Source organism: Halictus rubicundus, chromosome 8 (genome assembly GCF_050948215.1).
Source record: "Halictus rubicundus isolate RS-2024b chromosome 8, iyHalRubi1_principal, whole genome shotgun sequence".
NCBI classification, from domain to species: Eukaryota; Metazoa; Arthropoda; class Insecta; order Hymenoptera; family Halictidae; genus Halictus; species Halictus rubicundus.
In genome coordinates, this window is record NC_135156.1 from 15,058,785 (window position 1) to 15,085,534 (window position 26,750).

The 26,750-nt window shown below is 48.8% G+C and overlaps 1 protein-coding gene across 3 annotated transcripts; it reads right to left on the reverse strand.

Moving 5' to 3' along the window:
* Nucleotides 1–1,557: 1,557 nt before the first annotated feature.
* LOC143356385 (uncharacterized) lies at nucleotides 1,558–26,750 on the reverse strand. 3 transcript variants are annotated; one of them, XM_076792036.1, is made up of 4 exons: nucleotides 25,920–26,746; nucleotides 4,528–4,916; nucleotides 1,707–4,467; nucleotides 1,558–1,668 (listed from the first exon to the last, which is right to left on the reverse strand). In XM_076792036.1, exons 2-3 carry the CDS (start codon nucleotides 4,894–4,896, stop codon nucleotides 3,517–3,519), a joined length of 1,320 nt encoding a protein of 439 aa, XP_076648151.1. In that variant the 5' UTR covers nucleotides 4,897–4,916; nucleotides 25,920–26,746; the 3' UTR covers nucleotides 1,558–1,668; nucleotides 1,707–3,516. The 3 variants fall into 3 exon arrangements, with proteins under 3 accessions (XP_076648151.1, XP_076648148.1, XP_076648149.1); XM_076792033.1 differs by having other exon boundaries at nucleotides 1,707–4,916; nucleotides 25,920–26,750; XM_076792034.1 differs by lacking the exon at nucleotides 25,920–26,746 and adding an exon at nucleotides 16,052–16,129 and having other exon boundaries at nucleotides 1,707–4,916.

A 26,750-nucleotide genomic window follows, 5' to 3' on the forward strand; every position in this document is an offset into this window, starting at 1 on the left:
AGAAGATTCGAAACGAAGCGCCGACGGGTGGTCTCGACCTCTCTCGCGCGTTTCATCGTCACTACGCGGTTCCGTGATCCCTTTTATAATGATTCTCGTTCACTCGGAGCGCGCCGCGATCCATTTGCTCTCGGCTGTCGTTCGCAGAACATTGTTTCCATGCGGTAATAATAATAATATTAATACAATAATATAAACATGCCGTATAAAATATAGAAAATTCACGCGCGGGGTGTAACGTAAAAAAATACGAGCGGGGGAAAAAGGGGGGGGGTAGTAAGGGCTCGGATGAGACAGACAATAAACACGGACGAGATCCTTCCGCGAAGAACGCCGATTTAAAAAAAGAAAAAAAAACAGTCTTGTGATGTGTCTTCTTCAAGATACCTCGATCGGATGAACGCGTGTGTGTGTGTCCCCACGAATTCTCCTGGATCCTTTCGATCATTATAAAACGCCACGAGAAAAGGTAGTGAACGTTGAATCATTTTTGCTCGGGTCCCGATCGTTCGTCGTTCGCGCAGTTGTTTCCCGTGACATAGTAGCGGAACCAGCGGGGAAACAGTGTGTCCGTTGTTTGCGATCGAAGACACCGTCTCCCGTGGCCCCTTGTAGGCGATTAACAATAATAAATAAAGGTATAATGCTTTACAAATAGAGCGGCGTTCGGTTAACACTTGGAGCCTGGCGGTTGCGCTCTGGCCGCGCGTTCAAGTCGCTCGACAATTAATGAAATTCACGATATGCTGATGATTTTCGAGCGAATGTAAGTCGGTTGAGCAGTAAATGGAAGTTCTCTGATCATTTTCTGGTAATTTTTACGAGTTCAAGCAGTCTATTAGTAAAAATAACAGGAAACCATGCGTGTGACAGTTTCGAGGGTCCGCCATGTTGGACCGCTCTCGCCGCGCGTTCAAGTCGCTCGACAATTAATGAAATTCACGATATCCTGATGATTTTCGAGCGAATGTAAGTCGGTTGAGCAGTAAATGGAAGTTCTCTGATCATTTTCTGGTAATTTTTACGAGTCCAAGCAGTCTATTAGTAAAAATAACAGGAAACCATGCGCGTGACAAACAGTTTCGAGGGTCCGCCATGTTGGACCGCTCTCGCCGCGCGTCGAAGTCGCTCGAAAATGAATGATACTGACGTAACGCTGACGGTTCGAGAGAATGAAAGATAGTCGAGTGGTAAATGAAAGTCTTCCGATTATTTTCTGGTAATTTTCACGAGTGTAAACAGTCTATTTGCAGAAGTAATGTGTTTTGGATGCGGTCTCGAGTGACCGCGCATGTTGGCACGCTCGTGCGCCGCGCCAGGCTCGCAGGGTCAGCCTAAGTCGGCTTATCACACTTACAGGAGGACGTTGTCGAGCGCGCAGATCGAAACGACATCCGGCTTTGCTTTCTCTCGGCCTTATAAATATATAACAACGCGCGTTAAATCACAACAACGCCGCCACCGATCGGAGCGGCTCGTCGCTTTGGTTCTGTCGTTCGCCTCTCGGACACGATCGATCGACGCGTTCGTCCGTTGCACGCCTAGAAAAAGAAAGGGCGTTCCTTCCTGTTGGCTCGCCGCGACGATCAAGATTGCTCTCTCCTTTCCAACTGGTTTCCGGTTCCTCGATCGAGTTCTCTCTCTCTCTCTCTCTCTCTCTCTCTCTCTCTCTCTCTCTCTCTCTCTCTCTCTCTCTCTCGTATGACACTGAAACGTTCCCGCGCAAACACGGAGCCCGTCCGATCGCCTCGCTCGCATACACTCGCATACACACACGCGCGCGCGATATCGAAAAATACATTAACTTGAAAATATATATATATATGTATATGCATGTGTACGCGTACATATACGTATATTTATACATATGTATATTTTCTTGCATATGTGCACTATGTATAGTGAAATTACACCCATAGGCTTGCTTAATACTTGGATGCTGCGCGTTTCCAGTGTCCGACCGAGTTCTCCGTCTTTTAGACGGTCTCTCGAGATAGAAACGAAAACGAAAAGAAGAAAAGAAAAATAATAAAATTTCCGAATGATCGCTGCCCCGTCCCGGTGCGCCAGAATCTCGAGGTACCGGCGAGCTGTGTTCACACGCGCCCAAACACACACACGCACATGCATACATACACGCATCCTCCTCGCTTCTAGATACATATGTACACTACGCAGTCACGTTATAGTAGTAAAAGTATAAAAACAAAAGTGAAGAAGGAAGATAGAAACGAAAGGGTTCAGCGACGAGGAGGGAGGAGGTCCGAGGGTACGCTATTTACAAGATCAGCTTCGACGCAACTATCACAAACGCTCGGCTCCGCTGGACTCTCAGCTCGAAGAATAGGAAAAGGCGTGCCGCGCGAGGAATAATAATAAAAAAAATGAAAAGAAAGAAGAAGAAGAAAGATACCGAGCAATAAGGATCGACGGGGATGGGCTTATTGCTTTGCGTCTGCATGAATGAAATCGTTAAGGATCAACTGGCGGTAGTGAAATTAGCCGGTTGCGCGACGACCAATTGGAGGGTCCTCTGTGGAAAAGCCCGACGCGTGCACGCTGACCCGAAGATCTTCGAAGTGATCCGATCTCGTCCGACCATATCTCTCGATCCCTTCTCTCGTTACGGTTCCCAGGGGGGAAATTAAATTAGCGAGGATCGTCCGAAGATCTTCGAATCGACGGCGGCGTCGAGCCGATCTCGAGACAACGGTTGCGTTTACGCGAATCGCAGGTCTGGCGTACGATCGATTTCGCTCGAATCAACGGTAATCATGAAAATAGCATTCAACGAAATAACCTAAGAAAGTCTTACAGCGTTAAGTTACTTACACCCTAGACGCAATCTTATCACCTAGATCATCGTCACGATAGAGACAGTGGACAGTGGGGGGGACAACCCGTGTTTTGGCTTGTGACGCACTCGACTCGACCGATCCCCATCACGTTTCGACGATCGGGCGGCTCCGTCCTCGACTCGATCGATTCTTCTTCCGTTGTCCGAAAGAAAAGCAGCATCGCGGGACCGAGCCGCCTAATCGCGAGCCTAACAGACACCCTGGACGCCAGGTGTGTCCAGGTGTCAACTATCTACCTTACCTAACCTATCTGACTGATCTAGCTTATCCGATCGATAAGAAAAACGGTTCTGCTGTTGCGCGCGACATTGGTCGATGGCCAAGGTGCACGCGGGTCCAATACTGCAAAGTCGATCGAGCAGTCTTGCTTGCTCCGAACGTGTCCGAACTGCTGCGCACCCTGCTTGATACCAACTAGCTCGCAACAACGATCTCGCGTGATCATCGTCGCCGGAAGTCTTCCTGGTCTCTCCAGTGATCGGCCCAGGGATCGTCGTCGTCATCGTGGCCGTCTGTGTCGGCGCTGGCGTCGCGTCCACCGTGGCTCGGGGTTCTTTGGATCGGTTCGAAGATCACAAAGATGGCCGCGATCGATAGAAATGGTTCTTCGCTGGCCCACTCGATAGCGAAGCAGAAGACTGGCTGCTGCTGTCTGGTCTCACGGCCCGCTGACGGTGGCGTTCGCCGGCAGCGAATGGTGTGCCGGCACCAGACTATCTCCCGGCGCCTTTCCAAGACGAAGTATCGACTGAAGGGAGGCTACCTCGGATGCTAGACGGTCCAGCCTGGACTTGACCTCTCTCTCGCTCTCGGGAACGGCGGAGACCGTGGGGCCGGTCCATTCCGCGCCCAACGAGATGCCGGAATCGCGTTCGTCGCTGGACCCTTCGTTGTCCCAGGGCGGCGACGCCCTTGGTCCAGGTTCCTGTTTGATGCCTTGAAGCGCGAGGAGCGCGCTGGCCGCGTCCTTGTCCCCGATACGGGACTTGTGCCTCAGCTTGTGGGGCAGGCTGTTGTTAGCTGCTGGGTTCTGCGAGCTGACCACCAGCTGCGGACCCTCGTCTCCGCTTCCGGACGAAAGCTCGAAAGGCGACTGTGCTCGCCTGCCGCGCGAAAGGTTCAACGCGCTCGTCGTGTCCAGGTGCATCGCCGGGTGAGGATAGGCGTACTGGAAGGTCTCCGACTCGGGGTACGCCGTCGTCTCCGGCACGTATAGCTGTGCCGGGGACCTGGGTGATCTGGCCCCGCTGACCGGTTGATGGATCACCGACGTGTGCACCGGGCTCGGTGTCCTCGCGTAAAGGAGCGCCGCCGACGCCGGCAGTTTCGCTCTCTTCACGCTAATGGGTGGCTCCGCGGGCAACGCTGCCAGCACGTGTTCCGTGCTGATCACCGACTCGCCGCAGATGCCGAACTTGTCTCTGATCGCCTCGAGCTGCGCCTTCAGGATGTGATTCTCCTTGCTGAGCTCCATGACACGCTGCTCGAGGACCATGTCGTTGAAACGCCGCTTCTCGCGGGACCGCTTGGCCGCCTCGTTGTTACGCCGCCTGCGGTCCCAGTAGCTGTCGTCCTTCTTGTTGTCCGGAATGAACTCCCGTTGCTTGCGCTGAGAAAATAGCTCTTTTCTGATGTCGAAGTTCGGGGGGAAATTTTCGGGATGTGTCACCTGTTGGGCGTCATGGTGATGCTGCAGCTGCTGTTGCTGCTGCTGCTGTTGCTGCTGCTGCTGCTGCTGTTGTTGCTGCTGCGCCGTCTGCGGCTGCTGCTGCGGCTGATGGTGGAGGTGGTGGTGCTGCGGCGGTTGCTGCTGCTGCGGCGGCGGCTGTTGCTGCGGATGCTGATGTTGCTGTTGCATCGGGCCGGCGTGATGCGCCGGGTGCGTCAACGGCGGCAACGGTCCGTGGGCGTCGTGACCGCCGTGGGCACCGTGTCCGGCGTGCGCCATCGTGTGGGTGGCCGGCATGTTGCCGTTCAGACATGCGGTCTCACCGTTGATAGGTGATCCACTCTGACGGGTGACAAATTCTGCCACCATAATTTGTCTTCTTAGTACATCTGCAAGCAAACGAGAAACGGAGAACACGTTAGTAACGGTGGCCGCAAACCATTTTCGTCGCGATTAAACGTTATTGAACCGGTCACGATCCCCTTCCTCCCTCTCCCTCCCCGCGGAATTAATAGCCGATCGTATATAATCCCGTCGGCTCGCGTGTCGGAGAACAATCCCCGAGACGAGTTTATTAACAGCGGTGACGGGCCGCGCCGAGCCGCGTGCCAAACGATCCACGATGAGATCTCGCCGACACGCTCCGCCCGAGGGAATGCACTCTAGATCTCGAGCTTGACCAACAAGGGCTGTCTCATTTTACACGATGAGTCAATTGTTTCTGGCATTCTTGACATCGGGGCGTTACTTACCCTGTAACTACCCCTGTGGCAGCGGTGCCGAGTCGAAACTCGACACACAGGCTTTTCTTTGGGGACTCTGTCGAATGATACGATGAAGGATCAATTTGCTTTAGGTGCACCTTTGACCACCTTATCCCTTCACATGTAGAATGTTACAGAAAACAAGGTGCTCCGAATTTCTAAACAGAATATTTATTAATCGCAGTCCGACTACGTTCTGGGGAACTTTCTCGCGGTAGAAACGCTGTCTTTGTAGTCGAGTGACGGACCATTACGGAAGAAGGCCAACCGACACGGAATCAGGAAGAAAAGACAGACTCCCGAAGGACCTCCTCCTACGATTACGCAGCCGGCTCTCTCTCTCTCTCTCTCTCTCTCTCTCTCTCAAATTACAATCCGCAGCGATCGCTCGTCGCGTGCCTTTCTGAATTCGAATCGCTCGAGGACTAGGACTGGTTCGCTGAGTCAATGCAATCATTCCGCGGGCATGACGCGACGCGCAACAATTATAACATGCGCCCATCTCTCCGAACTGTAATCAAAGCCATCGTGCGCTGATAATCCGCCGGTGACGCATCATTATGAAAACCGTGCGTCATACCTGCCGCAGGACGTCAAACAACGTTAATTGGACATTCCTCGAATGATGGTTCATTCATCGGACTAATTGTCCTCCTTGCGTGCGGACTGCGAAACGTGACCGAGCGTTGTTTGCACTCTAATTGCTAACTTTAATCCGTTTGGGGAGCGACCACATTTGGCCAAACAGAACTCATCTAAAGCTCGGAGTACATTTGAGAGTAAAACTCGCGCGAGTTGCTCTCGATAGTGTTGAGGGTCAGAGTGATTTGAGAGTGCTGAGAGTTACTCTCTGTGGGTCTGAGAGTGAGAGAGAAAAGAATAATTCCAGACCTCTTCAGCATCAGATAAAAATATATAAATCTTCAATAACGATTATACGAAGAAATGGAGTTGTTCGGTTTCGGCAGCAAGATCTTCGATTATTATTCATTTCTATGGAGTTCCCGTGTGTTCTGTGCTCCTGGTTTCAACGCGTAAAGATTAAGAGATCAAACGTGGGAATAACGCTATGTTTGAAATTCCCGCAGAGAAGTAACGAATGGTAAAGTGATGATCGTATAGACAGAGGATGAGAGAGGACAGGTCTCGTTTGCTTTCGTAACCGTTATGCCCGAGAGTGGCACCCATGGCCAAAGGTGAAGCATTCCGAGAGATCGAAAGACGTGCCCGCACTGCCAACAATACTGGCAGTCCTCGCAACAGCAAGAGAAGTCGCAAAATAGCCTTGGGTAAGGTCGTGCCACTCAAGGCCGAGGGTGTCAGCGAACCCAGCGTACGTTGCCAGTACGAAACGTTAGCGTTAGCGGACATCGTCAAATAAACTCGGCTCCTATGTCCGAGCGTAACTGTTTCAGCAACTATTAAGACAACCTGCTCTCTCTCTCTCTCTCTCTCTCTCTCTCTCTCTCTCTCTCTCCCTCTCTTTCAGCCTTTGATCGGAGCACGATCTTTCTTGCGTATTTACAGATTCGCTAGCCTCGGGGCTTGGCCTCCGCGGTTAGTTCGCGCTACATTGTGCTACTTATTTTTCCCGTATCGTTCAAAACAAAATTATGCGCTAAATTGCATGCAGGAAAAACGAATGGTAATTTTAATCGGTTGTTTTGCTGGATTGCGCAATCGAGATGACCACGGAACTGTGGAAAAGTACGCCGACGGAAGGAAACTTAGGGGGCGAACGTTCTGCGACGGTTTGGCGCGAGGTAAACGCACGGCGAAAAACGACGCGTTGTTGCGGAAGACGGAGCCTTTCGAGAGATCGTATCTCCGCGAAGACAAGTTGGCAACAAGATATCGGTGGTGAAAAAATGATGAACGCGAGAGTGCGCGCGCCGCACAATTATGTAAGCGCCTGTGCAACAATTTCCGCGGACACGTTATGCGCTCGTTACGTGATAATTGGGAGCGATCATTGTCGGCGGCGATAACGCCGGATTTAGCAACTTTGTTACGATTTACAAGCGGAAGAATCGTGGCGGCGGCGCGTGTCTTCTCCGACGCGGGCGTTACACCGTGACGATTTGTATCCGGATCTAGACGCGAACTGGATAATTGGAAAATGATTTACGCAGACGCCGAGAGAGGAGAGAAAAAAAAAAGAAGAGTGAGAACGTGTGAACGCTAATCATAGGCGGTTGCGTAAGGGGTCACACGTGCGTCTACGGATAAACGTGACACGCGCTGCGTCGTTGCTATCTGCCGTTCACGTACCGCATCAGAAAAATATTTGTTTATTTCAGCCTTGCCCGGTCGCGACGAAGAAACGACCGGCACGCGTAACACGTAACACGTTGCACGGAAACGCGACGCGCGTTCCCCTTTCCGCGAACCGTTGCAAACGAATCGATTTATCGGAACGTTTTGTTACCCGACTCCTTGTATTTTCGCTAAACGATCAGCTATAAGCATTTCTAAGCATGGGAACTACGGACAAAGCACGTACATATTCGAATCTAAAGGAAAATAGTTTTAACCCTTCGGGGGATAATTCAATTATATTCGCATGTACTGCTTGACTAACTTGTATAGAACAGTTGGAGAATAAATCGTTTTTAGATACCATGTTATTGTGCGGTCATTGCTGAATACAATGTAAATCAAAAAAGTAAGCGTAGAAGTCGATATCGAGTCTGGCTTGCCGTAAAAGGCGATCCATATCTATTTGTAAAGAGCGCTTACTCATTTATTCGGTTGTTGTTTATGTATAAACCAAGCTGGTTTTGCTGTAAGCACGATGACTGGTGCAATAACTCGAGGTGGAACACCCAAGATGGCCTCAGACAAAGTGTATATTTAGTGGTCGGTGTCGCAGAATCAGAATCTGTTGCCCACATTCCCCATCGAGTCTATAAATACAAGCGAGTATTGCATGTTTTTCCCAATTATTCACGTGTTTCCGGTGTGTGTTCGATGAATCCTCTAAAAGCGAATTTATATTTTCGAGTTTGTCATCCTGCCATAATACCTCGCTACACCCACATTGCATACCTAGAAAAAACAGGCGATCCTAACAATAATCGCGTGATACACAATCCCGAGAAAGTCTATTCAATAATTCGTTCTCAGAATAGAATAGAAACTACGATCAAATTTAAGGTGGCCGGCAGGCATTTGGCCTTGACTGTCACGCTATGTTACGCTGTGCCTTTTTTTCTATACATTTTACGTCTTAAATAAGTAAGCACTCAATTAAAAATGCATACCACCGTGTTTGTACACGTCTTTCCTACGTCTGTATAGAGCCTTTTTTTCGATACGAACACTAAATCTCTTGAAATTAAGAGAATCTCTCAGCGGCAGCCATCTTGTGTCGTCATTCTTGCTTCAGAATTCGAATTTTCTGCCGAATATTACAAATTACTCCACGATGAGGTAGAAATTCGCAATTTGGGCTCCATACAGACGTAGATTGGACTTTTAGGAAACACAATTGACCACTTCTAAACTGCTGATTGCAATATTGAAGCGGCAGTTTGTATAGATTTTGACCCTTGCATACGTATATGGATTTCAAACCATGCCGGCCCTCTTAAGTTCAAACAGCCCCACCTGTTGGCGCGGCGGGAAACCGAGTTCAAATTCAAACTCGAAAGAAGGCAATTCATTTGGTATTGTCGGTTGTTGCTGTCTGCAACAAATACGTGGCGAGTAACAAGGGTATCGAACCTGAACAGGCTAGGCGAACCCTGCGAGAGATAAAGAGAGAGAGACAAAGAGAGAGAGAGAGAGAGAGAGAGAGAGAGAGAGAGAGAGAGAGAGAGAGCTCGTGAATTAACCGTTGAAGCACGCGGACCGCGCGTTACGTAAGAGTCTGGCTGCATTGTGCGCGCGTGCGCAGCGGCCGTCCACGTGCTGCGCACTGTTAGACGTTGCGAATGTCAGAGCCGTTTATATCGCGGAAGCCGTCCCCGGCAAATGTATCGACATACGTGAATCTCTTCTAATCACGTATCTCTGCTCTGAGCGAGGCAACGTGCCGCCACGGCCTCGCAGTTTTACGATTGGCCGCCGAGGCTGCCGCGTGTCCTTCCCCGCTATCGATTATGTATTTTGTACCTTAATTTATCCCCAGTGAGAAACCGTGCGTCACCGTCTAGTCGGAAACGGTTCCACTCCACGTTTCCACGAAACGCAGTTCGCTATCGATACGATTCTCCAGCGGAAACCAACCGGCAGGTATTTCGTAATCGTAAACGAAATTACGATGCGAATCGCTAGAGGGCGGTGCGATGCGCCAAACCGGAAGCGCAGATTCGTATCTCACAGACGGTGAGTCCTTTACGACTTTCGAGACACCAAGGGAACAGGGCTACTCACGAGGTTTTCAAATGTTATGTTTGTGAACACAAGATACGAAAGATTCGAGGCCTTTAATCGTAAGTTTGAATCGTTCAGTTCTTCAATTTATTGGAAACTTGATATTCGTTTGCTCCTCGGGTTAATTCAATATCAAAGATCAAACGCTGTGTCTACATGATTATTGAGCAGCTCATTAGAAAGTCTTGAATTATTTATCTACCGGTAGGTAAATTGTTGAGATCGCAAAATGAGAGTCTATCGTGTATATGCCTCGATTGGTGCATCAATTATTGTAAGAAAAGGGACTAACAAAACAAGCTTTGAACGTTGTTGCGAATTCCGCCAATTGCGTCTTCGACGCAAAAAAAGAATTATCTAGAGGGGAAACTCGTGTGCAGCGTTTCGATCCCGGCTAATGGGTGCCTGATTCATTACACCGCCGCGAGGTGTGCGATCAGGACACGAATCCCGCTCTCGAAATTGAGCAATCACCTGGAATTTCAGTCGCGGATTACGTATACAAGGCTCGCGTGACTCATATCGCGGCTTGCACCGAGTTCTATCGATCCGATGATTTTTCCCAGAGCAGAGAACACGTCGCCCACGTGAAATATCTATTGTGATGAAATCCACGCCGGTGCCAACAACCGTGTCACATCGCGCGAGTCCCATTTGAATATCACCAGAAATTCCATCCGAACTTTTCAATACAAATATCCAGTCGCGTTAGGCAATTTGTCGACCATAATCTGTTCGAAACATAGTCGTTAATAATTGTCCATTCCCGTACTATGTTGCAAGTCTGAAGCAATGGGGGTGATGTGGACAGCTGTTATGACTGTAGAACTTTTTTCGTGAAACATACAGGACAAAATTATCCTATCGATGATCCTATTCTCAGTCCATTAGGAAATGAATTGGGAAATTATTAGGAAATTTGCCTGGTTCGTGGAACCAACAGTTGGGTTACCGGTTGAGTCATATTTAGCCGTCTCGCGTTGTTCGTGTACGGTGAATAACACGCGTGCACGCGGCGAGTACCAGGAACGCATCGCGGGAAGAGGTTGTCGGATCTGTTCCCGTGAAACGCGAAATTTATCAGGAGCAACGCGCTCTCGGGAACTCCGGAAAGGTTTTACGGTCCATCGTAAACGGCAGAAACGATTCGTTAGCGGGTAATGGACGTGGAGGGGGCGAGTCCGCGCGGGAAAATTATCGAGCGCATAATTTTGCAACCGTTAACGGTGGGGTGCCCGCGCGCGCGCGGTTTCCTCGAACGTGGTCGATAAGTATGGTCGCGCGGTCAAGCGGTAATTATAAACGCTCGCGAAATAAGTCCCTAGGCTAGTTGTTTCTGCGTTGCGCAAACCGCGCGAAGATCTTATCGGCGCGGGCGCAAATGCGCGAGCGCGCAAAGTTTAGAAGGCAGTTTACGACGACGTCGTCGTCGGTGTGAACGGGGCTTTCGTTTCGTTGCGTTTCGTTTCGTGTCGTGTGTCTCGGGGTCGATATTTCTCCATGGAGATAATAATAGCGGACCCTTGGCGCGCGCGTCACGCACACACCAAATAATTACGTAGCATTGGGCAAGCGTTGGAATTGATCCGGCCGGCGACCGGCATGCGTTGCGTCGAACACCTCTCCCCTCCACATACGTTCCTGGTACGATCTCACTTCCACGGAACAATAATTACACTGCAGCAACAATGACTCGGCAACGACTCGATTATCACTACACCTATCTTCGACCGCATACCAGCATATTTATTGCCAACAATGTAACTCGGACACCACGTTTTCTTTAACACTAGATTTACGGGACCCGTCAAAATGGCGGATTCTAATATTTTCACATTGCGAATACTCAGATTGTGAAAATGCATCCATGAGCAATTATTTAACAAATTGATTTCTTTGGGTATATATTATTTAAAAAAATGGCTACAAACTTTGATCGATACATTCATGTTATTTTTATAAAGTAATGTAAAATAGTCATTTTTAGCGCTCCGTAAACCTAGTGTTAAACTCTCGCCGGGACTTATTGAGAGTAACCTCTCGAGTTGAGATTAAACTTTGCGCTAGGAGTCTGTACTATCCCGATTAAGAATTATTCTCGAGAAAATTTGAAATTTGAGAAAGTTATTGCTATCGAATATCGATAATTGAAAGACAGAAATGGCTACTTACTAGGTCAGAAAATATTCCAGGTAAAGAATAGCCGCCTGCGTGGTTACTAGTACTACTGCACCTCGGATGCCGTTGTTAATTTATTATGTATTTCTACGTGTCTATCTCGTTTCCTTCGATTATCTGTTAATCGCGTCGATACGACTGCCCGGTGGTTTGTATGAATGAAGTACGGGCAATAACGTTCATTACTTAATCTACACAAGTCGTAGAAATGCGATAATAATTTCCACGCTAGTTCATGCACGAAATGTTGTAACTGCGTTGTGCTATAACCCGACAGCGAACCGCGTGACGCAACGTGAAGAGCGGGTAAACAAATTATCCCCCACCACGTTTCGGTCGAAGCTAACTTGAAAACAATATTTTACGATCATTTTCTTTTGCTCGGAGCACCATTTATGAGCGATCATCGACATGCATAATCGACGGCTGATCGTTTCCCGCGCAATCCTTTCGAATCTCGGCGACCGTTAGGATTCAATCGATCGCGACCGGCGACGCATGCGCGATCCGAGACCGCGGTGACGTAGATGGTCGCCGCGCACGTGTATCAAGACCGAGGAATCACGTTTCGCGTTTCCGTCGCGTATCGTCGCGAACACGCGTTATCCGCTCGCGTGCCGGCGAAAATAAACGCTCTCGCGCTTTCTCGCGCGACGAGAGACAGAGAGAGAGAATCCACGACGCGGCTCTCGATTCGTTAAATTATAAGTCGCAATTAGATCGATCCGCGTGCGTCACGTGTACCGCGGGGGCTCGTGTCGCTCGGTTGCGCAACGTGACACTAGCCCACTGACTGGTGACGCAATTTAAATGACAACACTCCTCGCGGACGAGGGTACGTACGTGCGTCGCTCTCCTTACGTTAACACTAGAACTACATACAGTCATATTGACTGGTTCCGGATTTTTTCCTTCACAATTACTGAAGTTATAAAAATCTTTTCATCAGAATATTTTGAATGAACTTTTTCATTGAAGCACATGTTAGAATACAAATGGTATTAGGTTTGAATAGATGCAGTCTTGTCATGATTACAAAGCAATATTAATCAGTTGTATTTATTACAGGTAGTTCCAGTGTTAACGAGCCAGCCCGCGTAACCTCGCGATCGGCTTTTCAAACTTTGCTGCGGTCAACATGCGACGCAACGTTACGCAACACCCTTTTACTGGGGCAGAAACTACCCCTTGCGTTTTCCAGGATTACTCTGCCCACCCTTAATGTCCGTATACGTCTTCAGCATTTAGACTGTGTTTAACACGTTAAGAGCCCAGCCCGATTTTACTTGCCGTTCCGTTCAGGCCATAGTTAGGTCCGTAAGGATCGGCGAGGCCTAAACGGAAAGTCTAGTGCCGGTCATTAGGGACCGGCGTGGCGTTTAACCTGTTAAATAATACAATGTTTTATCATAATCATAAATTCGGGCCACTTTTTAAAATCTACCAACTTTTTAAAATCAACCAAGCCCGCAATAAGAATTTCATTGATTGGTTCGATGCACCACAATGTCCCACGCGCTCGCGGCAAATTATAGTGCGCAAGACACGCTCAAGCGTGTCTGCGTCGTTGGTGCGCCAACGATTAGCCAAAGAAATTTCCCGGCGTTTCTACACCGATTATTTCGCTCGTAAATTTAGCGAACGGTCGTAGCGGTCGATTATTCGTCGGAAAATCCGTGAATATGCTCGACTTTCCGCGGCTATTAATACCTGCGATGACTCGGCCGAACCACCTCGATGAATGATCCTACGACGCAATTGCATAACATCCTGTGTATCTGTTTTTTCGTTTCTCATTTTCACAGGCTGTTTTTCCGCTTTCTATTTTTAAGCGTCGCACACGCACACGCGCTCGCTACACGCGTGTTCCAGAGGTCGTCGTGATCTGGCGCGATAATCGCTTGAAAAAACACTAACTGATAGCGCCGCTTAAAAATAGAACGCGATCAATTAGGCGGGAAAGCAACAACTCGAGGACACGTGCGAGGTTTGCTCCTCCGTTAGCTTTTTCCGCGAATCTCGAAATTTCTGCGAGTCAACTGCCGACATTGTGTTTAATTAGTGCACGACATCGAAAAATACTTGTAGATCTTCCCTCTTTTTTTTTTTAATTTAAAGGCGTCGTAGCAGGGACTTCGGAAATTACTGGATGAAATTACGTTGGACGACTCATTCAGCCACAATTAAAAAATCCCCTGTCACGGATCATAGCTCGCAGCACAGATTTCCAAATAATTGATGAAACGAGTGTTGTCAATGAAAGGATTAGTATGTCAATTTCGTGACAATAGTGCGTTTCGCCGTAACGTGAAATACGGCACGGTGTGCGTCAACAGTTTAGCTGACTAATTCCGGGGGAAAAAGATTATGCGAGCCGGTGACACGGGTTTCGCAGTCACGCGTACACGTGTGCTAGCGTGGCGCAGGGGTTACGCAATGGCGTCAGCCGAGCACGTGGCCGCTCGCCTTTCTGTCGCTTCTTTTCCAATTTTTTCTTCTCTCTCTCTCTCTCTCTCTCTCTCTCTCTCTCTCTCTCTCTCTCTCTCTTTTTCTCCTTCACCGGAACCGGCAGCACGTGGACATTTTTTCCGCGAATGCATAAAATTTCACCGGTCATATCTAACGCAACTAGCAGCATGAGTCACACGAGCGACCGTAACCCTTCCCCTTAGATCCGCGCAACAGTTGATTTATGCAACCGCAGCTTAATTATGCAGTTATGCAATCCAAGTAAACGGAGGAGGAGCACGATAGTGTTAACTCGCTCGCCGCGCGGTTAACAACTTCACCCTTATACGCCGGGAATTTGTTTACACCGATTAGGCCCGGAAAACTTGTATAAACATTGATACCCCACTTATCGAACGATGCTACAACGTTGCATTACGTTATCCTAAATTGTTTACAAGTAACGGCGTTCGTTGCGTATCACGAAAAAAGCTCTCCCTTTCGTCTCGGACGGCAAACAACTTGAAGCGTAGATTGCGGATTTTGTGCATTTATGAGAAAAAGTGCAATTTCAATTTCTGTTCTGTTTCTCACAATTTTTATGTTGCACAAAGACCCGCAGCCTAGTGGTGAAAATATCAAAAAGTCGAACTTCGCTCAAGTTGCCTGAGATTTTTTAAAAAGCGGGGGTAGTTTCGAATAATGCAGATACCAAATTACAACATGAAGCTTGCAACATACGCGGTTGTTAGTTTGTATCTTTTTCAGCGAAAAAACGGACAGGATCGCGACCGAGGGTGGTTGGTTGAAGGAAAATACAAACGATCGCGGGCAATTACGTTAATTTACGAGACGTTTAAATGGCGTGCGCCCGCCGTCTTTGTTCCCCTAATAATCCCGATAGACGGCGGGGAAACTGTAAATCCCGCGGCGATTCCTCGTTGACCCGACGCCAGGCCCGGCATTTGTTTTTCCTCCGACGCCAGGCGTTTCGGGGAATGCAACGAACGACGCCGCGCGTCGCGGCATCGCGGCTTCGTAGAAATTTATTCGCACGATATTTCAACGGCGTCGTCGGACCCGCCGGATTACTTTTCGACGAAGGCGGTGTCGAGACGGCGGATCGCAAATCATCGCCGCATTCGATATTAATCCGACATCTGGCCGCGGCGCGACTGCCGCAAAAAGACCAACGCGAGTCAACAAGTTGATCCCATTAACGAGATACCGCGAGCCTAACTCTCACCGACCGGCTCCTCGAGTTGAAACGCAGGGAAAACGATTTTCCAGATCCGAGGGTCACTGGGACACTCTGACTGTGAGTTTCAATGGCGAAACTAGGCCAGAAGTCGAAATATTCGTTGATCCGTTTGAATTTGGCGCGGTGGTGCACGGGTCTACAAGACTGACCGCAGGGAAGCCGACTTTTTACGTTTCGTGGAGCAATACTTCAGTTTTAGAAATTGAATTGCGCGTGGGATGTTTTGGTATAGGTCTCCCCCTCAGTTTCCAAATTGGAATAAAAATTGTACATCAATTTTTCGGAAGAAAACGTGTCATCTCGTTTGAATTTCGCGCGCTCTGTAGGGGTTTACAACCGTGAATACAGAGCGACCCGTTTTCGCCGTGTTATAATAGCTTCAAAATTGTATTGAACGCGATCGCTTGCACAGTATGAGAAAATGTTAGTTCCTCGAATGTTACGCAACGTGTTATGACTTCTGTTAACAAGGTGCATAATATATGACTTTACTTACGCAAAGTACAAGGCCGCGGTTGCGTATGACGACGATAGCGAACGTGTTATACGAAGAGTTGAAAAAGCTGATTACCCTAGGGTACCGGTGTCCTTCGAGAAAAAAAAAACGATATTACGAGTCTAACTGAATGTATCAATTGCAAATAGACGTTGCGAGCGTTAACACTTTGACTGCCAAAGTAGAAACTTCAAAAATCTCATGAGATCAAGGTAAGTTATTTAGTGGAACAAAAATTGAAAATAATTAAATGTACGATATTGAGTGGTACTACAACTTTCTTGCATTTTACAGATCCTAATGAGGTACAATGAATATATTAACGTACAAATTCATTTGAAAACCTGGACAAATAATTCCGTCACCCACATATGGGTGACATGGCAGAAACGCGACAAACTTCCTGGAGAGCCTTCGACCATCTGAAGAGCCATCTGAAGAGTCCCAACGCCCAACGCCTCTAACCGAGGCGAGCGATACTTTTCGAATAGCGAGCGCTGCGCGAGCTAGTCAATTTACAGAAAAATTGACCCGGTTCAGAGGTTGCTGCGGCCACGTAGAACGACGTGGATTGCTCCGCGTACACGTTCGAGGCTCGGATGAAGCGCGAGCTGCGAGGGTCAACCGCGTTATCGACCCTAGAGCCTCGAATCTCGAGGCACGCATCGGCCTCGCGTGACCGCGTCTTTTTCTTCGGCTCGCTCTCCGAATTGTATCAACTCGGCCGCGTGACGCACGATTATGTAACGGCAAAAGCACGCACCGGGGCACGTCCGTGTGCGCACCAACAATTGTGTGCTCCTCGCCCCTCTGTCTTCGTCATCCCAGTGTTCCTACAACGTTAGCCCTCGTTGGCCCGTAGCTGTTATCAGCGGTGTAAGGACAAGACCGTTATCCGTCCCATTAGCCTGGAACCGACCGCGTTACCAAATTCCTCGTGTAACAGCAGCGCAACAAGTACATAAACCGGCCCGAAAGCGTTCTTCGCGTTATCTGCGTAACAAATGCGCTTGTAAATAACGTGGAATCTGGTCTAGCCCCGAAATTCAGGAGCCGGCGGCCAAGGTCGGTTCTGGTTGCTTTCAGGGTCCCTCGTTTTTCAAAGTACACTAATACAGAATGTCTATTTTAGGCTACTTCTTCGGAAGGACAGGACGTCTCAGGTAGCCGAGCCTCCTCGGAACAGGGGAAGACTGTGCATAGTTTCGGGCAAGAATCAACGGCGAGAAAACAGAACAGAAAAACCAGCTTGGGTCGCAGAGGCAACCAACAACCCGCAGAGCGAACCGAACACCAAGGACTTCCCGCTTTCCCGCTGGGAGAAGCAATTCCCCGGGTCCCGTGATTGTTAGGAAACGGGGAAGTTATCTGCGCAAAACGTTTAGCCCACTACTCCGAGACTACGCGAACACAGCGATCACGAGATCCGCCGTATCGCACGCTGTTGCGCAATCTGTTTCGGATTCCGTTCATTCAGACACGCTTATCTGCGGCGAACCTCTTCGGTCTTTAATAGACTCCTTCTAGCAGTGGACACGATGTTCTTTCAAACAGTATACAATTGTGCGTGTCCTAATGTTGTACAGTTTTGAAATGGATTATACATAATGTGTTCCAAGTGACGATCTTATTTTATCGTCACTCTCTAAGCGAATCACACAGGTCTTCTGGCTCCAATATCCGGTAGATTCGCTTAGCTTAGAATAGTTTCCCAGCGTGGGACACGTTTTATCAATTGATCCACGTTGGTGGTATTACAATTTTTGTTACTGTTGCTTCTCTCCCTCGCGTTACGTCTCAATGGTTTCATATATTCCATAATTATCGAAGCTATGAAAATCGGTTCGTGCAAACCGACTGAATAAATTTGAATTACAACCGTGAAAAATCTGCATAAACACGACCGGGTGATTTTTACGACGCAACGAGTGCGACGTACGGTCGGTTCGGTGTGTACTCGAAAGCGTTTAGCGCCAATAAAACGCGACCCGTCCGGCGCTAATCAAGATTCAACAAAATCAGTATGAAAACTTCGTCGTACCGGAGTCCGTAGACATTTTTCGTCGGCGTCTGTGCGTGCATGCTCGAGGGAACGAAGGGACGACGGTAAGAGAGGCGGTAGCGCTCCAAAAATGCGGGGATAGGAGACGCGGTGCGGCGGGCCTGAAATAGTTGCCGGAGAGTACGTCGAACTTTAAGTACAGTACACATAAAGGCACGTGCACAATGTGCCAGCCACTCGATACCGCGCCGGCCATGCGTGTTACGATTGCGGTCAGCGCTCACGTAACGCCGGAGCGCTCCGCTGATACCGTTATCGGGCCGGCGCAGGCATTTCGAACCGGTCTCCGATTTCGTTTCCCGCTCATTATGCAATTGGTCCCGCGATAACGCGACCGCCAGCGGAAAAACAAAGGGGGGAACCGTTCCAGGGACCATTGTCCACGCCCTGTCTACCCTCTCCCCTGACCGACACTCGCCTCTCCCGTACCCCTCCTCCCCCCGTCCTTTGGAACTTGACACAGTTAGGTTTCGTTTACGAGCTACTCCGGTTCCGGAGAAAACCCCCGTCCCGTAGTCCACAGGCTCGGGGACAAAGAGAAATTCTTTTTTATTCCTTTTGGCTTCCATGGGGTTTCAGCCTCGGGGTGATTTTACGGGGAGGTGGGTTCACTGTGATTTTCTAGAGGATTTTTAGTGTCTCAAAAAAATTGCGATTGTTTTAGATTTCTAGTTTCGACGATTTTGGAGCCTCAGGGTGAAGTGACTCTGAGGGAGGATGCTTCTCTATCAGCGTCACACTCGAGAAACGCATCTACTGTCGCAACTGTATCGTCCCACCCAGTATGCACCGTGACGCAATAAGAACCCGAGAAATTGTACAATGCCGCCCATAAGTGGCCCAATGAGCGTCCGCCAAGCGGAACGAGACGGGCGAAAATAATTGAGAGCGCGACGCGTCGAGTGTGTACCGTTGCCTAGAAAAAAGAAAAAAGAAAAAAAAAGAAAGCGTCACGAAAATCGCGAATGAACAGTTACCGAACTTCCTACGTCAGGAGACAAACTGATGTAATAACGTACTTTACAAAGATCCAATAGGAACAGCCACGAAATGTCCGAACACAAATTCTATGGACTATCCGTCGCTACAAAAATCGAGAAAAGAACTCGAGAAAGGGGAGCAGCGTCACCATATCCAAATAAACAACCACCGAAACGCAATCGCAGGCTCGACGCGCGATAAAGCCATGGCGGAAGTCGCTTGAAATCATTTCGCTCGCAGTTCCACGCACCGGGTGTCCCGAAAATTTCCGAAATCTCTAATCCCACTCGGATCTATTCCACGCAACATTTCCTAGTCGAAGCTAGACCGAACTCGCTTCGAAGGTCCTAAAATTTCCACGGTTTCTGTTTTCGAGCAGACTAACGACCCTGATCTATTTGTCTATCTGTTACAGGAGGAGCGCGGGCAGGGGCTGATAAGCGTCGATGGCGATTATGAAAGCGGCCCCGAGTCATTTCTTGGTTCGAGATACTTCGAGCTCGATGGAAATGAGTCCTCGTCGTTACGGCCGATCGACGTAACACTAGAACATAGTCGATAAACCTCGACAAAGGGAGAGAGGGGGGAAAGAGAGAGAGAGAGATTTCTTGTCTCTGGACACGTTCGCGACGAGTGGCAGGAATTAATTGTCGCACTCGAGCGATAGCTTTCACCGTTATCGCTGCGGACAGGCTCTGGATAATCGGGAAAGCGCGGGTATCGATAAAAAAAATGGACCGTGGAAACAATACCCATAGAGAGACCGAGAGAGAGAGAGAGAGAGAGAGAGAGAGAGAGAGAGAGAGAGAGAGAAAGACAGAGGGATAGGGACAGGGAGACAAAGGGTGCACACGTCATTCGCGCAATCATCCGCTTATCGGTATTTTCGCACGTTCCACGTGAGCTTCGCGTGTCGTCTGCTCGGGCCGCAGACACGTGACCTGAGGTAACGTGTCGGCGACTCGCGCGAATACGTTTCCTCCTCGACGCGTGTTACGTAACAAACACGTGGAAGATCTGTCTCTCCCCCTCTCTCTCTATGTCTCTCTAGCCGTAGGCAACGGGATTACGAGAGTCTATTTTAATTCGTTTTAAACAACGCTCGACACCGATTCCAGTGGGCGAGGTAAACAACGCCGGGCCTGCGATGTTTCAACCGAAATCGCGTTGGCTAACAACCCTTGATATACACGTTTAACCCTCGGCTACCCCTCGCAACCCCTGGTCAATCTGTCCGTTGTTAATCGTGTTTGACGAAAAATTAGTTCCTCTCGTAACGCGATCAATGTGCTATTATTTCGCAAGGTTCCGTTGGTTTAACCACATGTTGTTTTTGTTAAAAAGCGATTCTGAAAAGATTCCGGTGAAACTTCGCGCGAAGCGTCGATGGATAACGTGGGCGGTTTCGACTGATAAACAATGCGCCGCGGACCGGGTTAAGAAATAACGCGTTGCGTGATGCAACCCGGTGCATAGACACCGTGTCGTGGAAATGCTGCTCGCGCAATTCGCGCGCACCGCGCGTTCTGTTACCGAGCTGTGCTATTGCTGCCACTGCTATCCCCGCCACGTGACTCCTACACGTGCACAACGGAGCGGTGTCTTACGCGAGACCGTTCACCTTCGTTGCATAATACTCGCGCGAAAAGGTCATCGCGAACAACGGAGCCAGATATTTCCTAATATGATTGATAAACCGGCCGATCACGCTGATCGGTGGAACTCTAACCCGCCTCGCGACGTTCCACCTTCGGGAAACACGCTGATTAGCCGTCGTTTTCGCTATTTTGCAATTGGATTTCCAACGACGGTAGTCTCGTGACTGGGAACCCGATGGAAATCGTTTCTGCGTTCTGTCGCCGCTGTTTTGAGGTTTGCTACACGGTTTTCGAACAACGAGACTTCTAACGCAACAAATCGTAATTTCAATGTAGCAAATTTCCAGAGAAATAGAATTCTATTTCGTACCGATATTCATCGCGTGATGTATAAATGTTTAAACTAGAGCCTGCCGAGTTCGATGCGACAAGGAGATCAATAAATCTATCGAAATTTCTATCAATAGCACTAAAAATCTGTTGCTAAATGTCTCAAATGGCCATACTTCATCACTACTCCAGACCTAACTCTACAATAGTGAAAAGCTCTTTTTAGAATCAAAGTCTTTCGAAATTAGATGAAAAAGAAGACATTAGATGAAAGAAAGTCGATAATTACCTATTAGAAGATATTGCTGCGGAATTCTATTAATCGTTAGCCAAGGGTCCCTCGCCTGGAGAAGTGGTGATCGATGATCGAGCAGTGACGTAATGCGGAATCCCCGGTATCAAAGACGACAGCGAACGGGATCGCGTTATCAGTCGTGAAACCGTGTAAAAGTGGAAGAGGACTCGTTGCCGGTCGTGCGCGCACGTTGCTACTGCACTCGCTCGTCCGTATGCACTCGATTCTAACAGCGTCGCGTCACGCGTTTCCCCGGAACGCAGATACCGCTAATCCCGGGGCCGATGTCACGCCGAACAATCGCGAGATCGAGATAACCGGTGCACAATGCGAAATCCATCGCCTCTCTCTCTCTCTCTCTCTCTCTCTCCCCCCTCTCCGCGCGACCACGACCTTGTCGGTATCTTTCGATATTCCATCGTCGCAATATGCCTTCTCCCTGGTCAACCTAATCGGCCTCGATTCGCTGCGACCCTCGGATTAACGCAACACACACGGATTACTGTTTACCGAGTCGATTGGCTAGATTAATTTCACAATTTTTATTTTTATTTTTTTCTTTTTCAGGAAGGGAACACGATTGGTTTCCTCTTTCGGGTCAATGTCTATCGAGATACCATCGCACTCATCCGGCGTTCGAGCAGACTCGCTTTTGTGGTCGATCGTAGATAGCGTCGATACCGGGGAATATTCTAGGTGATAATTTGCGGTGGGAAAATTGCAGTCTGTGATCCTCGGTTCCGCGAATTCATTATGATTCAGTGTGCTACTAGTTTCGTTCGCAACCGATGCGCACAATGTGAATTTCAAGTAGTCTTCTAAGCAAGCCGAGGCATTAACTAATAAGACATTAACCAAGGCACAGCCGCGCTGTTTGTGTATGTTTCTATTATTTACGCGACACAATTGTTCGTCTACAAATCAATTTTCTTTTCGTAATATAGTTACTCGAACCGATAACCACTTGTACGACCTAAAAGGGGATGATTGTTCGGCAGTGAACTTGTTAACAATAAGTAATGTGTTAAAATGGTTTCACAGGTGAAACAGAGCTGCCCCTCCGGACACCAAAGATCGGAACCAGCATAGTCGATCATAGTTCAGCCAGCAAACAGTCCTCCTCCGCTTGTGACCGCCTTGTCAGAGAGAGAGAGAGAGAGAGAGAGAGAGAGAGAGAGAGAGAGATTCTTGGTGCACGTGCGTGCCCTTCGCTCCAAGTCCGTGAGGCTTATTGCACACACCGTTTACGATACGGCGAGACTGAGAGTTCTGCAAATTAGGCCGTGGCCCACTTCAGCCGCGATAGAAGAGAACGCGACGGAAGGAGAAGGAGAGTGGGATCGATGCCGGAGTACAAAGCGCCGACGGTAGAGGGGTAAACGAAGTTCCCGTTTTCAACGGACGATCGCGATCGATCGCGTCTTCTTCGACGGACAGGCCACGTGGCCGAACAGCGGCTCGAACTTTCGTCTATTTCTCCCCCTCCACGGTCGTTGCTCCAGTTCGTGGAAGAAACTCGACTGTGGTGGCAACTTCGGGGGCCAACGGGGCCAAAGTCATTTGCCCCGGGAGCCCCCGATCGGTGAATGAAAACTATACTAAGAGTAACGTCCCTTGCAATCTTCGGATCTCGTTTAGCTCCTTCTTTGATCTGCCTTGTGTATGCAATGGTTTGTTGTTTCTAATTTGTCACGGGTGCAGAAAAGATTGGAAAGTTAGTTAGTTATTTAAACTCAGTCCACACCTCGGTGAATTGAGCGACACGCAAAAATGCTGAATGCTATGTAAACATTTAACCACACATCCGAACGAGTAATTGAGATTTCTGATAATTTTATTTTTAGGAGAGGCAGCACTTAGTGCTAAGAATTTTTATCGACCTGGACTGTTTGATTAAGCGGAATTTTTTTGGAGCATCGAGTTCGCACTTAATATCAAAGGCCTTCGGTTGATTCGTCACTGAAAAGGCGTGTCTGATTTCCTATGGTCAAAGCATGCGATATGATAACAAAGTTGCAATTTCTTGTTGCTACCTCGGCCCCCACCACTTTACTTCTGTCCTTACATAAGAGTCGTTAATTTTCTACTGTACGATAGAAACGCGTACATTACATTTTCTTACGATCTCTATCACATTTAAAGAATAAGTAACCTCCAAAAATAACCTTTGCCCTGCAGTTCCGGTTTTCTTAAACTAATTTAATTTCGTCCAACGCATAAAGGCCAACAAAAAATTGTGTCTATCATTTTTCCGTTCCGCAGCGTAATCGTCGATCCTCCAGCGTAGTTAATGTCGCAAGAACGGTTCGTTTAAAGTGTGCTCTTTGTTGCAGGGTCGTAATTGTCAACTATTTTCCGCGATCGTGACAAGACACCGTCTGGCACGTTCAGCCTTAGCGCAGATAAGGATCATAGTCCTCGCCTCGTCACGAATGACGCAACGAGCGTTGCTCACGCGTAGCACGAGACTTTCGTAAGCTCGCGTCCGAAAACACAAAGATCACGACACGTCTCTCCTCGATCCGGTAATCTTCCCAGGGATTTACCGATCGATGTCCTGAGACCGCCAGGTGCGGATTGCTTTGATAACAACCGATACCGATCGGCAACAACGAGAACAATGGACTGGAAGTTTATTGCGCTGGACGCGGTAATAAGACGCCTCGTTGCGTCACCCGAATCTTCGCGCCAAGGTCAGAGTCTGCCGACTGGTTTTCAGGGTCGAGTTTGGACGCGGGCGAGCTGGATCGGTGATCGAGATCCACGATCGATGGCTGGTTCAACGCAGATGTTATATTCCATAATCTCCAAGTTGGAATTTACGCAAGCTTCTGAATACCGAATTTAAAAAAAAAATGGTAGAAGCTATTGTTCCCAGCGTAACGCAATACATAATTGCAAAATTGAAAGTACCCGATTTCCGAGTCAGAGTCGTAAAAATCGGTACGATAATGCTAGGCGAAATTCGTCACCGCCTTCTCAGAAAACACCGACATAAACAAAATCGAGTTACTAAAATGTGACGAAGTGTCGAGCTCGCGGTATCGCAATCGATAAATATTCAGTGTTGATTGTTTAACAAACGGAATCTCATCTGCCATCGAGATCCGTAATCGGTCGTCAGTTGCACTTTGAAACCTGTCCAATAAACATGAAAATGTCAATGCGCGACCACAACAGTCTCGCTAATAAAAGTCGCGTCCCCGATCGGTGCCGAAGAGAACAGAATACTCACAGTTTTGATCATTGGGTCGGTGCGATAACCGTCGGAGATCGCTCAGCGATCATCCGGTCCAGACACATGCGCGTAAACATCCGCTTCGAGCCAGAAGTTCTGGCAACTTCTGGGAAGAAGCGCGCTATCGGTTTCATAACGATAAATTGCTTCCGCGCATGGATCTCTTGCACCGTGCCAAAACTATACCGATCAAATCGTCGCACCAGTTTCTTTTTTTTTTTTTTTCAAGGGAACGTCGCCGATTACCGCGAACGAATTACCGATGCTCGGACACGAGCACGTACCACATTGTACCGGAGAAACACGATCGCGATCGGTTTTCGGTTCAAAGTCCCGGCGCGTGACGAGTCGCTAGAAGATAACGGTCTATTCAACAAATGACTCCAAGGCCTCTCGTTTCGATAAAGTCGACCGCTCTAATCGAAATCGATCTCCGCGCACCGTTGTTAACAAAGAAGAACGAGCATCGAGTGCGGTACCAATTAACGCGAAAAGAATGTTGCATTGTATCTTCACCGGAACGAACTGTGCATGTAACACATCTCGCAACGACTTGTATAGGTTACGCGAATTCAGTGGAACCGAGAAACCTAACGTCTAGCACGTGGTGCATAGAATGTTACAATGTCGGCCGGAGCGGCGAGACGAAACAATTGACGCGAGCGTCAGTGGCCACTAACCACAGAAATTCGCATGACGCCACGGTAACGTCAGCGGTCGTTGCCGCCGTCCGAACCTGCACAAGCGGGAAGCACAGAACACTGAACGAAACTTTGGAAAAAGTCTGATCTATAATACAGTGAAGTGTCAACGTCCAAAATAATTATCCGGAAACACAAGCAGGAGAAATTCGCATGACGCCAGGGTTACGTCAACGATCGTCTTAAAAACCTGCGCTGCGCTAACCGAACTTTGTGAGATCTGATCCACAGCATGACAAAATGTCAACTCTAACACTGGAACTACCGGACCAGTCAAAATGACTGGTTGGAAATTGTAAAAATGTTTTCATCGGAAATTTTTTAATCAACTTCTTCATTGAAGCAGATATTGCAATAAAAGTTGTATGAAGCAACATACTTAAAAAGCTCACTTTATCCAGAAACGCTAACCGGGGAGATCCGTATGACGTCAGGGTTGCGTCAACGGTCTGAAAACCTGCACGACCGAAAGATCAGAGTTCCTTACGATCTCAACAGCAACATCACTGCCAAAAAGTGTATTTCAAGTGACATTTGTCTCGAGGCGAAATGTTTACCGGAGTTCGAACGCCCCCGTTGTTGTTTCTAATTTCCAACACCACCGGCGTAAAGTGGTGGACGCGTAGAACGATCCGGTAGGAACAATGCGAAGGGGTTACTCACCAATTTTGAAAGATTCTCTCGAGCAGGGTCGACCGACGGAACAAAGATCCACTTTGGCTGTTCAGGGTGGTTGCTCGGTCTGCGGTGACGGTGTGCTAAGGCACGCGTCGCTTGGCGAACGATCAAGTGTACAGTTTTCCCGCGGGACACGGGTCCGTGGGTTCACTGGCAGTGCGCGGGGAATCCCGTTCGTCGAACCAACGTGACGACTATAAGTGTATCACCGTCGCACGAACGAGCAGCCGGTACAAAGCCCGGCGGGGGTGTCCCTCTTGGTCGGGTAAATCCAGAGATCGCAAAAAGTCACACAAAAATCGACGAGAACCAAAGAAAGAAACAGAAAACAAAAGAAACTCGCAACGATTCGAACAGAGTCCGAAGCGAGTCAGTGGTCCCCGACAGTGTACTGCGCGATCAATCGGCAGGCACACGAGGAGGAGCCGAGTAAAACGTCCTCGTAAAATTCACTTGTGGCACCCTCGAATTCCGCAGGACGTTTAAAATCCGGTCGGGATCGGCGGCGATTCTCGCGGCGACGGGCTCCCTCGTCGGTTGAACTTGAACTCGGAGAGAGCAGGTGACAAGTAGGAAACACACTTGCGGCGGTCGTCTCTGTGTGTCAGTGGCGAATGATAGGAGGAACGAACTAGGTGTCCGCGGCAGAGAGAGAGACGTGCACGTCCACTCGCTACGGTGTCGGCCTGCAAACTGACTGCACGCTAACCGAGACTCGCGACTGCCGTCTTGGCCCCAATGTCGCGTCTGGGCTTCGAGTTTGATGCGAGAAGCTGACGCGCTCGGTCACGTGTATGTGTCCCGCCTCTCTCCATG

Coding starts and splice junctions, on each gene's coding strand:
- LOC143356385 (XM_076792033.1), bottom strand. CDS start 4,896: ATGGTGGCAGAATTTGTCACCCGTCAGAGTGGATCACCTATCAACGGT.